The sequence below is a fragment of the Lepus europaeus genome, chromosome 8 (genome assembly GCF_033115175.1).
Source record: "Lepus europaeus isolate LE1 chromosome 8, mLepTim1.pri, whole genome shotgun sequence".
Taxonomy (NCBI): domain Eukaryota; kingdom Metazoa; phylum Chordata; class Mammalia; order Lagomorpha; family Leporidae; genus Lepus; species Lepus europaeus.
In genome coordinates, this window is record NC_084834.1 from 79,179,427 (window position 1) to 79,196,488 (window position 17,062).

The 17,062-nt window shown below is 47.1% G+C and overlaps 1 protein-coding gene across 1 annotated transcript in view; it reads left to right on the forward strand.

The window, feature by feature from the left end:
• Positions 1–9,201, forward strand: part of TSPAN5 (tetraspanin 5) — a 190,184-nt gene extending 180,983 nt beyond the window's left edge. The window contains exons 5-8 of the mRNA XM_062199843.1: positions 1,367–1,492; positions 3,757–3,804; positions 3,912–4,028; positions 7,083–9,201. Coding sequence (XP_062055827.1) covers positions 1,367–1,492; positions 3,757–3,804; positions 3,912–4,028; positions 7,083–7,148 — 357 coding nt within the window. The 3' untranslated portion in view covers positions 7,149–9,201. The remainder of the gene's footprint in view (positions 1–1,366; positions 1,493–3,756; positions 3,805–3,911; positions 4,029–7,082) is intronic.
• The last annotated feature ends 7,861 nt before the right edge of the window (positions 9,202–17,062 follow it).

Sequence of the window (17,062 nt, forward strand, 5' to 3'; positions counted from 1 at the left end):
GTGTCACTGGACAAACTGGTCATTTTTTCCCCTGCACCGAGAGATTGGATAAGCCAAGTGGGCCTGGTTGGCAGTGTCTATGCCATTAACGTTCATGGCCAATAAGAGCCCAAGAGGCCAGTGACCTTCTTGGGGTTAGACAATTTTCCAGAATGAGCTGGAGCCGCCCAGCTAGAGGGCAACCTCGGCGGCACGGGCACCGACCATGAGGGAGGCCACCCTTCTGCTTTCGGCACTTGGCACTGAGCTGAGTTGTCTCGGTTTTGTTGCATAGCATCAATGGTTGTGTGGCGTAAGCTGTAGCTGGGGTGTGGGATTGAGCCCTGTCTCATCTCTGAGAAATGACAGACCTGATGGAGCTTTGTAGCCACGTCTGGGGATGCACGAGCCAAGCCCCGGGAGGAACAGATGAGCGTGAAGAGACACGCTTACACCTTCCCCGGGGATGCTGTCAGCTTGATGTGGAAATGCTGTTATTTCATGTGATTTTAGGTTTCTGTCATGGAACGTAATGTTTTGAAGTAGCTATTGTTCCTGAACGCCATAGCGTGATCCAGGCTTGATAATTTATTTAACTGAGAGAAATAAAGAGAGTCTTACTCAGGGGAGTGGGGTTTGGGCTTGTGGAAAAATCAGGGTCCCTTCATGATGCACCAATGTTAACAACTTGTTTGTTTTATTTTAATTAGGTCACTGGCTTTTTAAAGTTGGAAATGTAAACACATGCTCTTTAAAAAAATGTTCAGAGTAGAAACAGATATGAAAATAAGTCCCTAGAACATTGGGGGCCGATGGATAGGTTCACTCTTTGAATTGTGGTGGCTTGGTGATGTATACAGCTGTTGAAACTTATTGAATTACACACTTTGAAGATATGCATTTTATTGCATGTTAGTCATACCTCAGTAAAACATTGTTTTAGAAACTGCTGTTAAAACACAAATCAAAAAATTTTAAGGCTTCTGGGTACCCAACCCATAGCCCCAGTTGCCTCCTCCAAGACACTGCTACTGTTCATGTCTTGTCTGTGCTTCTGGAATGTTCTCATTTCTCCTTCTAGAGTGTACTCAATCCAAACAGATCTTGTTCTAACTGGGCCCTGCCAAGCAGCTGTCAGCCCTTCTTCTGCCAACACGATGGGTCTCCCCAGTCGTGTAAACCAGAGGCCAACACATCCTTACAGACCTTCAGGCCGAATTACTTTGGAAGCTTTGACAGGGGTCATTTAGGCTCCGTGTGACTTAAATTCTAATAGAGCAGAGAAGGTTAGAGCTGGCCGAAGCCGGGTGTTGTTCTGGCGGGTGTGAGTGTGGGCACCTGGTCGCCTCCAAGGTGAGATGTTCTAATTCTCTCCTGTTTGCTCTAGTGGCAGTGCTGTGGGGCTTTTGGAGCTGATGATTGGAACCTAAATATTTACTTCAATTGCACAGATTCCAATGCAAGTCGAGAGCGATGCGGCGTGCCCTTCTCCTGTTGCACTAAAGACCCAGCAGTAAGTGAGCACCAGCCCCCTGCGGGCCTGTGCTGAGCATCCCCTTGAGTGCGTGTGGGATGGGCACGATGGTTCTCTTCCTGAAACTGCTTCTCATCTGCTTATTCATCATTGTAGCTTGTGTAGGGGGTGTAGCGCTCAGATCTTCCTGGTAGGAGTCCTCATCGCCGAGGTTCACTTAGCACCCTGCGATGGTTCCTGTTCTGAGCCTTCATGGGCGTTAGCTCATTCACATTCAGGACATTGCCATCAGCAGCCTCCACCATTGTCCCCCTTTTTCTGGGGAAGAAGCCAAGGCACCTGGAGAATCCCAGGGCCTGCCATTGATGGAGTGGAGCAGCGGCAAAGCCAGGCACCTGCTGTGTTACCTGTTGTTCCTTCTTCAGGAGGACAGGCTCATAGGCGAGCTCTCTGCTTGGTGTCTTTGTCCCCACTTAGTTCTGGGCAAAGTATTAGGAACAGGTGGAGAGTCTGAGACGAGATAGGGCTGGACTGTATGGTGGGACGACCAGAACCACTCAGACTCTTGGATGTCCTAATGACCATGGCAATTGCAGCTTGTATTTTATTTTCCAAATTAGATGTGTTTGGAACACATATAGTAAACATAAATGTAAAACCTGTTCATCAGCCACCCCTTTCTACTACGTGTTTGGTGGTTTGGGGGGCCGACTCATGTGCCTGGTTCCTAGGATGACTTCAGACACAACTCATCATACGTGAAAGGCCACCAGAGTTGAGTGTCGGAAAAGCAAGCGTGAGAGTCACTGCTGCTCTCGCCCCTGCATGCTCGTAACCTCAGCCCTCTGGGGACTCTTCAGCCTGCCCCTGGCCTTTCAGGCCCTAAGTGTCCTCCCCAGACCTGCCCATCCACCAACCAGCAGAGCACTGAGTGCAGAGGTGGAAGGTGCTAGGCGGAAGCCTGGCTGGTTAGCAGGGGCCATGGTCTGAGGTGGGGAAGCAGGCCTGCCCTACCCGCGGGGCTCAGCCCTGCCTGTTTCTATGGCTCTGAAGGAGGTTGAGACTCACTCGGGATGGTGTTCTGAGGCCTTCCCCACTGGTTCCTTCCCCTCTCTCCTCTGAGAACGGCCAACTGGCAGCACAGCAGTGGGCTCAGGGCCTGAGGCACCTGTTCCAGCCCCTATCTGGGCTCTCCCCGCCCACAGCTCCTGTCCGATATTCGCTTCTGTTAGAACTCTGAAGACTGTTAGAAGGTGTTGGGCCTCCCTCTGAAAGCCAGATCCTCTGAGTAAAGAGACCTCGCTCCATAAACTCAAAGCTAATCACAGCACCCCCACTCCTTGTACAGGGGGAAATAAGCTAACCCAGAAAAGCAGAACCATGTTTCTGATGAGGCCCTAGGAACTGTGTGGTATGTAAGCAGGGTGCCATTTTGGTTTTTAGTTATTAAAGTGAAGCATTCCCATTGAAAAACCATTTAAGTAAAGCAGAAGTATATAGATTAAAATGTAGACACCTGGAATATTATTCAACTGTAAAAAAATAATCAAATTCTGTCATTTGCTGCAGAGTGGTTGGATCTGAAGGACGTGATGTTGAGTGGAATAAGCCAGACACAGAAAGACAAATATTGCATGTTCTCCCTTATATGTAGAAAAGAGAGGAAGGCAGGCAAGCCAGCCCATGTCTATTAGTTCTGTTGCAAATAGTGTTTTGTCTTTGTTTAAATATTTATTCAACAAATTGATAGGAGTTGTATACTACTGTGGTACTTTTAAATTTATACAAGTCAAGTTGAACATCTTTTCATTTGACTATTGTTATAGCCCTTTCCTATTTTCCTGCTGGACTGTGGACTTTTTATTTGTTAAATTCTTTATTTAGTGGAGCCATTAAGCCTTTGACTACAATGTAAATTAAAAAATAAACTAGTTAAAAATAATTTAAGTATAGAAATCCCCCCAAGAAGAGCCTAAATGGAGATAGTTATCATGCCCCTTCAATGTGGTTTTAACCTGTGACTCCGGGTCCCTACACTCTGTGTACCTCTGCCAAATCCTTTCTAGTATTCCCTCAGCCGCAGGTTTTCTCCATTTGTAAAACAGGAGAAACTTACCTGCTTCTCAAGATTCTTATGATAATGACATAAGGTGAAGATATACAGTGTTCACCACAGTGCCATGGTCTGTCTGCTAAGATACACATTGTCTTACTGACATATCACAGGGCTCTTCTGCTCATTCCCAGGAGGGCACTCTGTATAACAAGAGTGAGTTACAGCTTTCTCTTTTCTTCTTCACCAGGAAGATGTCATCAACACTCAGTGTGGCTATGATGCCAGGCAAAAACCAGTAAGTGGACCTCATTTTGTTGTTGCTTAGCACAAAGAGTGTTGGAGGAGCTTTTGCATGATTGGTGCTGTCTGTGTGACACTTTGATCTTCTTTTCCTTTATAAAGGAAGTTGACCAGCAGATTGTAATCTACACAAAAGGCTGTGTGCCCCAGTTTGAGAAGTGGTTGCAGGACAATTTAACCATTGTGGCTGGCATATTCATAGGCATTGCATTGCTGCAGGTAAGACAAAGGTTCTTTGTGGATATCACAGGGAAAGGATCCCCTGGGGGAGCTCTCTCAGGACAGGAGCTTTGCTTAATCACCTACTGTCATAGCTTGTAAGACACATTAGATGGCTTGGGAATAGAACTAAAGTATTTGTTCTGTGCTGTATTAAGGTTCTGGCTTTAGATCCTGTATACTTTACGAAACCTGTTTTTGTTTTCAAGATGGAGAAATCAATTGGGTCAGCAGTAGCCTGCTGGCATTCCATCATGTCCCTGGGCTCACTGTGATAACTGGGGCAGATGGGAATTGTCAGAAGTAGGTCTCCGTGGTAAGAATAAGGCTTTTGGGAGGTTCAGAGAGTTAACAATACCCTTTCTCTCTCTCTCTGGACCACCTTTCCTCCTAAGCACTCTCAAGAGCTGGACTGTTCATATTGTTGATGTGTTGCCTTCCTTGTGGGGTCACAAACAGGGCACATAGTCGAGAGAAGTGAAGGAAGATGCAAATAAGTGGAAAGACACCTTGTGTTCACTGATGGCAAGACAATGTTGTTAAAGGTGACAGTACTCAAACTGATCTACTGAGTCCATGCAATCTCCATCAAAATTCTAGCCACCTTTTTAGCCCAAAATAGATGAATCTGTCCTGAAATCATATGGAAATACAAAGGACCCAGAAGAGCCAAAAGGAACTTGAAAAAGATGAATAGAAGTTGGAGAACTCATAGTTCCCAATTTCTGCAGAGCTACAGTAAACAAGATGGCATGTACTCAAGTAAGGTTAGCCATTATAGATCAGTGAGCTGAAAATCCAGAAAGAAACCCATATATTAATGGTCAGCTGATTTATGACAAAGGAACCAACCCATTCAATAAAGAAAGAGCAGTCTTTCTTCAGCAAATGGTGCTGGAAACCTGAATATCTATGTACTTCACAGCTTATATAAATATTAACTCAACATAGATCAAAGGCCTAAATTTAAGAGCTACTTTTCCATTTTAAGATAGAGAAGTCAATTGGATAAGTAGTTACCTGCTGACATTCCATCATTTCTGTGATCTTGATAATATTTCATGGGAACAGACATGACTGGTCAGGAGATCTCAGTGGTAAGGGTAAGACTTGGGGAAGCTTCACTATGAGACCCTAGAAGAAAACATAAATGTGGATCTTCATAGCTATAGATTAGGCATTGCTTTCTTAGCTATGACACCAAAAACACCAACCAAAGAAATTGTGTATCAGTAGGACTTCATCAAAATTAAAAGCTTCTATATTGAAAATGATACCCTCAAGAAATTGAAAATATAACCCACAAAATGGAAGAAAAAAATTTGTAAATCATTATCCTATAAGGATCTAATAACTGCAGTGCATAAACAACTTTATAAATAGTCAACAATAAAAAGAAAAATCCAGTTTTAAAATAAGCATCAACATTTCTCCAAAGAAGATAAAATTGGCTAATACATACATAAAAAGATACCAAAATCATTAGCCATTAAAAATGTAAATCCAAATCATGGTGAGACACTGTTTCACATCCTTGAAGATGACTATAATGAAAAAGGCAGACAATAACAAGCATTGTTGAAGATGTGAAGAAATTAGAACCTTTATAAATTGCTGGAGAGAATGAAACTGGTACAGCCTCTTTTGAAAACAATTTGGTAGTTCCTAACAGGTTACACATAGAATTACCTTGTGATCCATCAATTCTACTTGTAGGGATATCCCCAAAGGAACTGAAAACACACATTCACAAAAAATAAATAAAAAATAAAAAACATTTGCACAACTGTCCACAGCATATTATTCACAGTAACCAAAAAGTGGCAACAATGAAAATATCTACCAACTGATAAGAGGATAAGCACATAGCACATCCATGTGAAGGGGCAGTATTGAGCCATCAGAAGGGATGAACCAGCCAATCTTCACAAAGAGTCACCTTGGCTTCCTGCTTCAAAGTACTTGGATGGAACCTAGCACTGGTTCTGCAGCTGGCCTGTCCCTCAGTCAGCCCTTCTCCACCTTTTCACAGTACCATTTGACTGCCTTTGACCCCCCTCCACACCTCTCCTTAGTCACCATGACAATGGCATCCCCTTTGCAAGTGCATCAAACCTATCTCAAGGACCCAGTGGCTGCCATCAACTGCCAGATAAACCTTTACATCTCTCTGCCCATGTCCAAGACAACACAGCTTATCTCAGGAGAGGCAACTTGCTGAGAAATCGATGAAGTTGGAGAACCAGTGAGGTGGCCAAATCTTCACTCTCAGAGAAGAACACTGGGAGAGTAGGCTACGTGGAGAGAGTGCGCTTCTACCAGAAATGCTCAAACTGGCCTCTGACCAAAGGGACCCTCACTTGAGTGACTGCATTAGCTGCATGAGCAGGTGAAATCCATCAGAGAATTAAGTGACCACATAAGTAACTTGCATCTCGAATCTGACATGGCTGACTATCTCCTTAACAAACACACCCTGGGAGACAGTGGTAGTGAGAGCTGAGGCTTAGGCTAATTTCCCCACGGGCATGGGATGACTTCTGTGGTCACCAAGGCAGGTAACACATATGTTGGGGTTACTTTTAACCTTCCTGGAAGTTTTACCAAAATGCACTTAAGATCTTTAATTGATACTGTTCCTTCAAAAAAAGAAAATTGTCCACTCTGTGTCTCCAAAATAATTGAGCTACTTACTGGTATATGTATCTGAACCCTGAAAACATTTTATCACATGAGAAAAGATGCAAAGCCATACTGTATGATTCCACTTACATGAAATGTCCACAATAGGTAGAGTAGTGGTTGCCAGGCTGTAGGGAGGGGGTGATGGAAACGACTCTGATGAGTACAGGGTTTTCTTTCTGGGGTAATGTTGTATAATTAGATAGTCGTGATAGTTGCATAGCCTTGTGAATATATTAATACCCACTGAATTGATCAAAGGATGTAACTTTATATGAATGATTGAAAAAAAAAATGGGACACAGTGGCCAAGGGAAAGCTCAGTGAAGTTGGGAGTTTCACCCTTTGACTCACTTTTCTTTCTTTTCTCAGATTTTTGGGATCTGCCTGGCCCAGAATTTGGTTAGTGATATTGAAGCTGTCAGGGCTAGCTGGTGAGCCCTTGCTACAGCCCTGTAAGACACTGGACCTGTAAGACCCAGCCTTTGCGACCCTCCCACGTGCCGAACTGATACCCACGCTGCACAGACCCGCATCCAGAGGCCTCCTGCAACCCACCTGAGGGAGCTGCCAAGAACTTGTTTCGTGGGGGTGAACCTGGGCAATGCTGCTCACTGACAGAATTTTTTTTTAAACAAATAACCAGTATGAAAGTTGTTGCGCCGTGAATCTCTACTGTAGCCGTGAGTTATGGATGGTTGGATGTGTACCAAAAAAGAAAAGAAGGGAGGGTGGGGGACCTGGCTGTGCTTGGAATTGCGGAAGACTCAGTCTTGTCCTCTACTTCAGCAACTACTCATCCCCCGTCGAGGGACTGCTTCTGTCCTCCGACCTGAAGAAGCTCATCTGCTTTGAAATGCAGCGCTTACCTGGCAGCACAGTGGCTTTTTGGCATCCTACCACGTACATTTATTGCAAGAAACTGAAGAAGAAAACATCTTGTGTTTGGGTTCAGAGTTTTTGATCATATCCAGCTGGTGACTCAGGCGGGCACCCTTGGTCTGTCCTGGGGTGTCTCCTTATCAGAGAGGTGGTATGTCCCACGGGCAGTCAGCAGCAAGTGTTGGAAGACTCATTGATGCCATATTTTAGCAGGTTGAGCTTTTTTCTAAGTATGATTGAGCTTTATTTATCCGTAAAATCCAAGGAGAAAATGAAGTTAATGAGAGGCATTAGTGAAATCCTCCTTCACCCTCCCCCACCAAATCTGTAGTTGGATTCTTTGGAAATTCTGGACTACCCTGAGTTGTTTTACTGTTTTGTTTCATGTTCTTTGTCTCCCAAAGGTGAAAGCTATGAACAGTTCCTCTTAAATTTTAAAGTGCTTTCTTACTCAGCTTGAATATTAATTTTTTTAATAATCTTAACCTGTAACCTGCATGAATCTGAACCCATAGTCTCCCTTTCCTGCCATCTTGCCTACAGACCTTTGGAACTGTCAGTCCGCATTTATTCCATAGGTTCACAGCCTTGGGAGGATGCGGAGTGGCATCCCAGCCTGGCTGGGAAGTACTAGCTGTGCCATCGCACATGCTTCCACGGACTCAGGGTCCATTCCAGTGGCCTCTCCTGCACCTTCCCATTTCTCTTCTTTGAATGGAATTGAAGCCAATTCCAAAACAGTGTTGACGCAATCAAAAAGCCTCCATTGGGTGTTTCTTGCAGTTTTTGTTTGCTGTTATTAACAAAAGGAAATAGTGCATGGCCGGAACCCCTTCTGTTCTCTTACTATAGAGCAGCCGTCAGGATGGTAACAAAGCACAAATATTCTGGAAGGGAGTGCACGAGAGTGGGGCACATATTCTGAGACACAAGGTGGGAAGCCACTTCCAGGTGCTGCTGTCCCTGCCCCACCCTGGGTGGGAGGGACAAGTTTTGCTCCCCAGGTTTCAATCCAACTGGTGTCTATTGGATCCTGCCCTCCTGGGGGGTAAATATTAGGGTGTGGATTGCTAGGGACACCATAGGCATGTTTTACAGTGGTGACACATGTGCTGGCACACGACTGGGCAGCTGGCTTAACATACTTCGTGGACCGTCACCCCCAGATGGCACCGCAGTAACTGATGTGTCCATCTGCTTAGAGAAAGGACAGGAATTCTTTCAAAACCTCATCTCCACCATTTGGGTGTGTAGGATTCTGCATGTGTGTGTTTGTGTCTCTGTGTAGGTAGAGATGCTCATTCTGTATTCTGCCTGTAAGGTTATCTTCTTTCATCCCTGCCCCACCACAGTTGTCATTTTGTAATGTCATCCCAACATGGAGAAGACTTGAGTTCTCCAACTGGCACTTTTGTCTTTTTTATTACCTCAGTGAACTCCATCTGACCAGTTGATTCAGAATCAGGCAAGATCCCCACCCTTTGAGACATCCAGCGAAAGGCCAAACGGCAAGTCCGAGTGAGTTTTAAATTTTAATTAATCACCCTTTATTTTTTACACTTGAGAGTGATTGTAATCAAGGCTGTCATGAATAAACTTGGTTCTACCTTACCTGGACTTATGTCTTTCTTCTTCATTATCTCTCTCTTGAAATTGTCAAAGTCTCTAATCCAGTGGTTCACAGATTGTTTCCTGCATCAGAGTTTGCCCCATTCCTAAAACTTCTGACTTAGTAGGTCCAGGGTGGGCTCAAAGTTTGTGTTTCTGACAAGTTCTCCAGTGAGGCTGTTGCCACTGTCTGGGAAGCATTGCTGTGATTCAGTTCTCTAGGAGGGGAAGGAATGGGGTAAAGTGTGGTTGTGGAGGGAAATATCTGCACCGCCCAATGTGGACTGATGAGAGACCCCTGTCCCTGGGGTTCTAGTGTACTGGGTACAGTGGCCTGGGGACCATGCAAAACCCAGGTCACCGGGCCCTGCCCTGAGCAGTTCTGGATGGGGTCCAAGGGTAGGAATATTTTTAGAACTGCTGTGAAAATTGGATGCACAGTGGGATTTGAGACTTACGGATCTGGATAAATGTTGTTGATGATGTGTGCAACTTTTTGTTATAATAAAACTTCTTGAAGTCCCTTGAAGCAGGAATCCCCAAAGCTCTTTAAGAACTAGTCACGGGGCCGGCTGCTGTGGCATAGCTAGTAAAGTCACTGCCTGCAGGGCCAGCATCCCATATGGGTGCCAGTTCATGACCCAGCTGCTCCGCTTCTGATCCAGCTCTCTGCTGTGGCCTGGGAAGGCAGTAGAAGATGACCCAAGTCCTTGTGCCCCTGCACCCGCATGGGAGACCCGGAAGAAGCTCCTGGCTCCTGGCTTCAGATCAGCGCAGTTCCGGCTGGTGTGGCCAATTGAGGAGTGAACCAGAGGATAGAGGACCCTTCTCTCTCTCTCCTAATCTCTGTGTAACTCTGATTTTCAAATAAATAAATAAATCTAAAAAAACCCAAAAAAACAAAAACTAGTCACCTGTGGCTCAATACTACAGGGGGAGACATGTCTTTTTTTTTCTTCTTTATAAGATTTATTTATTTGGGCCAGCATGCAGCTCACTAGGCTAATCCTCTGCCTGCAGCGCTGGCATTCTGGGTTCAAGTCCCGGCTGGGGCGCCAGATTCTGTCCTGGTTGCTCTTCTTCCAGTCCAGCTCTCTGTTGTGGCCCGGGAAGGCAGTGGAGGATGGCCCAAGTGCTTGGGCCCTGCACCCACGTGGGAGACCAGGAGAAGCACCTGGCTCCTGGCTTCGGATTGGCTGGCCACAGTGCACCGGCCGTAGCAGCCATTTAGGGGGTGAACCAACAGAGGGAAAACCTTTCTCTCTGTCTCTCTCTCTCTCTCTCACTGTCTAACTTTCCCTGTCCAAAAAAAAAAAAAAAATTATTTATTTGAAAGAGTCACAGAGAGAGGGAGAGACAGAGATCTTCCATGGACTGGCTCACTTCCCTAAATGGCCACAATAGCCAAGGCTGGGCCAGGCTGAAGCCAGGAGCCAGGAACTCCAATCAGGTCACCCACATGGGTGTCAGGGACTCTGGATACTTGGGCCATCTTCTGCTTTCTCAGGTACATTGCAGGGAGCTGGATCAGAAGTGGAGCATCCAGGACTCATAAGGGATGCTGATGTCACAGGCAGCCACTTAACCCGCTGTGCCACCAGGCTGGCCCCCAAAGACTTAATGAAGACTGTTGCAAAGATCAAAGCAAAGCAGATTTTAAGGTTGACTTCCCACCCTGGACCCTGACACTGGGTCCCAAGTCTTGCTTGAAAAACATTTTGCCTGACCTCTCTGGATATATGAAAAAAAAAAAAAAAAAAGTTATTTTGATTCCAAGGAAACCTGATGGTAATTGGAGATGGCCAATCCCTGTGTTTTCTTATCATCCCTGTGAGATAATCGGCCCTTCCTGCTCTTTGGGAATTCTGAGCCAACAAGAGAGAGAAATTACCTCGTAAAGTAAAAGGATGCTTTGTCTAAAAAACTCAAAACTGCAAGTTTCTTCAGGTGTAGAAGGTGGACTTTAGAAGAGATTGCTACATTTCTCTTATTCCTGTTGTCCAGTTACCGTAAGCATTACTATGTCCCTAACTGTAAAATACAGTTTAAAAAGGAAATTCATGCATTTAAAAGCAGTATTTTGCATCACAAAGTACTTGAAGAAGTGCTGTGTTTTTCTGCCTACTGTGTTCCCAGAGAATAAACTTTCCTTTCAGCGGTCTTCCTGTCCTGGGTCCCAGGCATCCTGCCCTCCAGGGGATTCTTGAAAGTGTCTCTGGGCTTTTTCTTACTATGCAGAATGTTTGGCCATTCACGGCCCCGCGTTTGTGTGGGCAGGAGGGGAATAATCTAGCCACTTTGCGGCGCTTCTCTCAGGGTCTGTTTCCGGATCCCTTGGACCAGAGCCCTGGGAAGCCGGTTGGCTGAATAATGAGGAACCAGAGCCCAGTGGCCTGGCAGGCCCTCTTGCATCTCTTTGTCATGGGTTCCACGAAGCCTGCCTTCCCTAGGGAAATCCTGTTCAGACCTCCAAGGAAGAACTGAAAACTCCAGCCAAGGTCCAAGGAACTTCAAGGAGTTTTATTATTTAAAAAAAAAAAAAAAAAAAAAGTTGCACACATCATCAATAACATTTATCCAGGTTCATAAGTCTCAAATCCCACTGTGTGCATAACATTTTCACAGCAGCTCTAAAAATATTCCCACCCTAGGACCCTATCCAGAACTGCTCCTGGATGGAGTTCTGGGCTTTTGGCTTGAGCCTGGCTCAGCCCTACCTGTTGTGAGCATTTGGGAAGTAAAGTGGCAGATGGGCGTGCTCTCTGTCTCTCTCTAATAATTAAAACCTATAGGAAGTGTATACATAGCAAGCGCAAGGCGGTCAGATGTTCCTGGGGCAGAAGGGATGAGAGGAGTTAGGAAGCAGGGAAGTGAAGACAGACGGAAACAAAGCCATCTTTAGACTGATGGGAGTCTCTCTCTCTCTCTCTCTCTCTCTCTCTCTCTCTCTCTCTCTCTCTCAGAACCTGCTACAAAGGTAGAGTTCACAATATTACAGGTTTTAGGACTTCTGTAATATGAAGCCTTAAATATGGCTGCCATTGGAGTCTTCCACTGAGTGGATCTCTTAAACTTTCTCCCAATCAGAGGATGCCTGATTTTGTCCCTTCCTGGTATCCGTTAGCCTAAAGCAAACCTCTCAGGACCTACCCTGGCCAATGCAATGTATTCCTCTATTTGTAAGAGCTCCCATCCACAGTAAATCTGGAGGCAAAGGGGACCAGGGACGGGCTGGCAGTGTGAATTCACTCTGAGAGCAGCAGGCAGACAAGACAGTGCCGTGCCTGCTCTAGCCCTCCACCAGTTAGGACGCGAAAGCCACCTTTTAGACCTGGAGCCTAGCTTTGCCCAAGAGCTTTCTGCCTGCGCAGAGCCACTGATTGCCGCAGGAACGTTTTAGTGGCCTGCCCTCTAGTGTCAACCTCATGTAACTACAACTGACGGGACTTGGCATGAACATAGGGACCTGAGCTTTGGAGAAACGTAAGGGTACACAGCTGTGCTGTGTGCCTGGGCTGGTGAATGTTTTCTATTCCTTTTACATGCTCTGGGAAGTAGCCTGGCTTGTTTCGGAGAGTTAGGGAACAGGTGTTTTGCTTCCATCCCCATCTAGGCCCTGATCGTGTTAGGAGAGCATTGCCGCTGGTGTGTGCAGGTGGAAGCTAGACCTGCCCTTGCTCCAAGTCTCAGATGCAGTTTTGAGAAGAAATTGGTAACGTGTACAATTGTGTTCACCTAGGAGCAGGCGTTGAGGGCACAGGTGAAGCTTCTGCTTTGAACACCAGCATCCCACATAGGAGTGCCTGATTTGAGTCCCAGCTCCTCCCCTTCCATCCAGCTTTCTGTGAGAGTGTGCTGATAGGCAACAGCAAGGGCTCAAGAACTTGGGTCCCTGCCATCCAAATGGGAGACCCAAATGGAGTCCTTGGCTCTGGCTTCAGCCTGGCCCAGCCCTGGCTGGTGTGGTCATTTGGGGAGTGAACCAGCAGATGGAAGATTGATCTCTCTTACCCACCCTGCCATCCCTTGCTCTGCTTTTCAGATAGATGAAAGCAAACAGTGGAGAAAGAAAACTCATCTTCTAGGCAAGAGGCACTGTGTCCTCAAGATGCATGTCAGGGCAGGTGCAAGGGCGGCAGTGCGTAGTCTGTGCCTCCTGATGGGCATGGCGCCCTGTGCTGAAAGGACTGGACCCTGGGCCCTAGTGTCCTGATTTGTGCCTCAATTCCTCTTCAACACTAGCAACTCCCCTGCAACAACATCCTTGTGTTTCTGCTACAAGCCATTGTGTATCACCTGGAGTTTGCTTTGGTCCGAGAAGTAGCCACCTCCTTGTAAAGGCAGCACGTGATGTGGTGCTAAAATCCCTTGCATTTTAGGTGTGTGTTATGGGGAAAGCTGGATCTTCCACACTCCATATGTTGGCATCCTCACCCCCAGTACCTCAGAATGTGACCTTATTTGTAGATAAGATCTTTGCAGGTGTAATTCGTTCACAGGAGCTCTTAATGGAGGAGGGTGGACTCCTGACCCCACAGAAAGAGGATATTTGCAGGTAAGCAAGCACCCAGGGAGAACACCATGAATGTGAAGGCAGGAAGCAAGGTGATGCCTCCACAGGCGAAGAAATGCCAACAACCCCCAGAAGTGGGGGGGAGAGGCATGGAGCATCATCTCCGTCAGCCCCACAGAAGAAGCCCTGCTTGCTAACAAGCGGGTTTTGCATGTCTACTCCCTGACCTGTGAGAGAGTATGTTCCTTGGGGGGACTTTGCTGCAGCAGCTCTGGGGCACTGATGCAGAGTTAGACTGCATGTAGGGGGTTTTGGGTAGAAATGTTGGCACCGCCCTGAGGCTCACATGCTGCTTTTCTCTGGCAGTGATGAGCGTGCGTGTGCTTCCTGCTGTGGAAGAGATGCACCTAAACCTCATTTGGGGCCTGCATCTGCTCTGAGCTCTGGAAAACAAATTGGACACGTTTTTGTGGAACATTTTGAACACTGCGAATGCTTTATCACATTATAGTTAAAAATAGTGGTGATGGGATTGGGCATTGTGACAAAGTGGGTCTTTGCAGACCCACATCCCATACCAGAGTGCTGGTTGGCGTCCTGGCTACTCCATTTCTGATCCAGCTTCCTGCTAATGCATCCTGGGAGGCAGCAGGTAATGGCTGTCATGCTTGGGCCTCTGCCCTCCACGGGGAAGACCCAGGTGGAGTCCCAGGTTCCTGGCTTCAGCCTGACCCAGCCCTTGCTGTTGCAATCATTTGGGGAATGAACCAGCAGATGGAAAATCTCTATCTCTGTCACTCTGCCTTTCTAGGAGATGAAAATAGAAAAATAAAGAAAAACATTTTTAAAAGTAGTGACACTGCATTCTGTATTTATTTGAAGCACGCCATCTTAAAATGCAAGTTGTTAGAGTGACTACAGTTTTTATTTTTATTTTTTTAAATTTATTTCAGAGGCAGAGTTACAGGCAGAGAAAGAGAGAGAGAGAGATCTTTCATCCATTGTTTCATTCCACAAATGGCTGCAATGGCCAGGGTGAGGCCAGGCTGAAGCCAGGAGCCAGGAGCTTCTTCCAGGTCTCCCACGTGAGTGGCAGAGGCCCAAGCACTAGGGCCATCCCCTGCTGCTTTCCCAGGACATTAGCAGGGAGCACCCAGAACTGGAACCAGGGCCCATATGGGATGCCGGTGCTACAGACGGAGCCTTAACTCACTATGTCATAACACCGGCCCCTAAAGTTTATTTTTTAAAAAATATTCATTTTCCATGACCTATGCTTGTGTTAGTCTTGTTCCTTGGGGACAGATCAGCTCACTAGTTAGTAACTAGTTACTACTTGACTCCGACTGTGAGGCAGCTACTAAGCCGCCAGTGAATCTTCTATGCTGTCAACCAACAGTTCGCATTTACAGAAAGCTGACCCTGTTCTAGGTGCTGTGCGGGGAGCAGGATCTGAGGGAGGGGGAGCCACACACATGACACTGTAGACGTCACCTAGAGCTGAGCTGGTGTCCTGCAGGCTGGTGCTGGCTGAGAAATGGGGAGGACGGGGACAACGGAAGGTGGACTCTAGGGTGAGGGGCGCACAATAGTGAGGCTCGTGCTGCCGGTGCGATACAGAGGCCCTGAGCCTCCTGACTTCTACGGGGTACAAGGCAGAGGAAGCCCAGGTATGGAGATTCCTGCACACACCAGCTGCTCAAACCCTTGCTGAATGGTGAACTTGGAAATTGAGGTGCCTGCTCTGCAATGAAGCTGACATGAAAAATAGAATTTGGGGGCAAAATAGATTCACAAGGTAGGTACAAAAAAGTCACTATGTGACAGGAATATTTAGAAAATCAGACCAAAATATTTCAAGAGTTGTGTATCAGAGAGTCTCATCCAAGGTCAGCACACCAATGCCATCAGACCATCGCCTCTCGAGAAATCACTGTGACCACAGCACTGGCAATCAATGGCCGAGAGCTCTCAGCCGGTAGGTAATGCAGTTGCTGCGTGTCTGGCTTCCCTCGGCTACAAGGGAGCCCAGCTGCTGCTAGCTCAGCAAAAGGCATGGTGGGGAAGCCCTAACAAGCGGCTCCTGTGGGGAGGTGATTGCGTGCCGAGGCGGAGCCCTCGTGCGTGGGATTAGTGCCCCTATAAAAGAGGCCTGCTTCGCCCCTCCCGCCCCGTGAGGATCTGCGGTGCCTTTCGTGAGGAGTGGGTCCTCGCCAGCCCCCGCGTGGGCTGCTGCCTTCGTCTTGGGCTGCCCGGCCTCCAAAACCATGAGTCTAGGACGGTGCTGTGTGTCAGTTACCCGGCCTCAGGCACTGTGCTACTGCAGCCGAACTGTGACGCGGCCTGTCTCCTACGCTCAGTGCCTCTGGCTCTGTGAAACGTCCAGGACCTGTGAGTTGCCGGCGAGTTCGCCACATATTGCTGGGGAAGGGGTGCGCTGCATGGACGCGGGTAGAGGTTGGAGGTGGCAATGTTGGGGTTTTTTGCTGGTTGCCAGGCTCTTACACGGAACAGCGCTGCTCAGTCCTGGACTCCCAATAGAATCACCTGGAAGCATTCGGACAACTCTATAGCCCTACCACCCCCAACAGCCCCCCCCCCCGACCCCCGCACCCTTGGAAAATTCCCCAGGTCAGCCTACTGTAGTGGGCCAGGGATTCTCAAACTGCTGCACACCAATTACCTGGATTTTTTTTTTTTTTTAAGATTTTTATTTGAGAGGTAAAGTTACAGTCAGTGAGAGGGAGAGACAGAAAGGTCTTCCTTCTGTTGGTTCACTCCCTAAATGGCCACAACGGTTGGAGCTGTGCTGACCTGAAACCAGGAGATTCTTCCTGGTCTACAATGTGGGTACAGGGGCCATCTTCTGCTTTCCCAGGCCATAGCAGAGAGCTGGATGGGAAGTGGAGCAGCCAGGACTAGAACCAACGCCCATTTTCACTCTAGTATCCCTCTCTCTCTCTCTCTTTTTTTTTTTTTTAAGGTTTTATTTATTTAAGATAGAATTACAGACAGTGAGAGGGAAAAACAGAGAGAGGTTTTCCATCCCCTGGTTCACTCCCCAGATTGCTGCAATGGCCGGAGCTGTGCTGATCTGAAGCCAGGAGCCAGGAGCTTCTTCCAGGTCTCCCATGTGGGTGCAGGAGCCCAAGCACTTGGTCCATCTTCTGCTTTTGCAGGCCAAAGCAGAGAGCTGGATCAGAAGTGGAGCAGCCAGGACTAGAATCGGTGCCCATATGGGATGCTGGCGCCACAGGTGGAGGATTCACCTGTGCCACGACACTGGCTCCTCCAATTACCTGGATCTTAACTCAGTCTCTGAACCAGGAGTTCTGAAATGGTAGGCTGG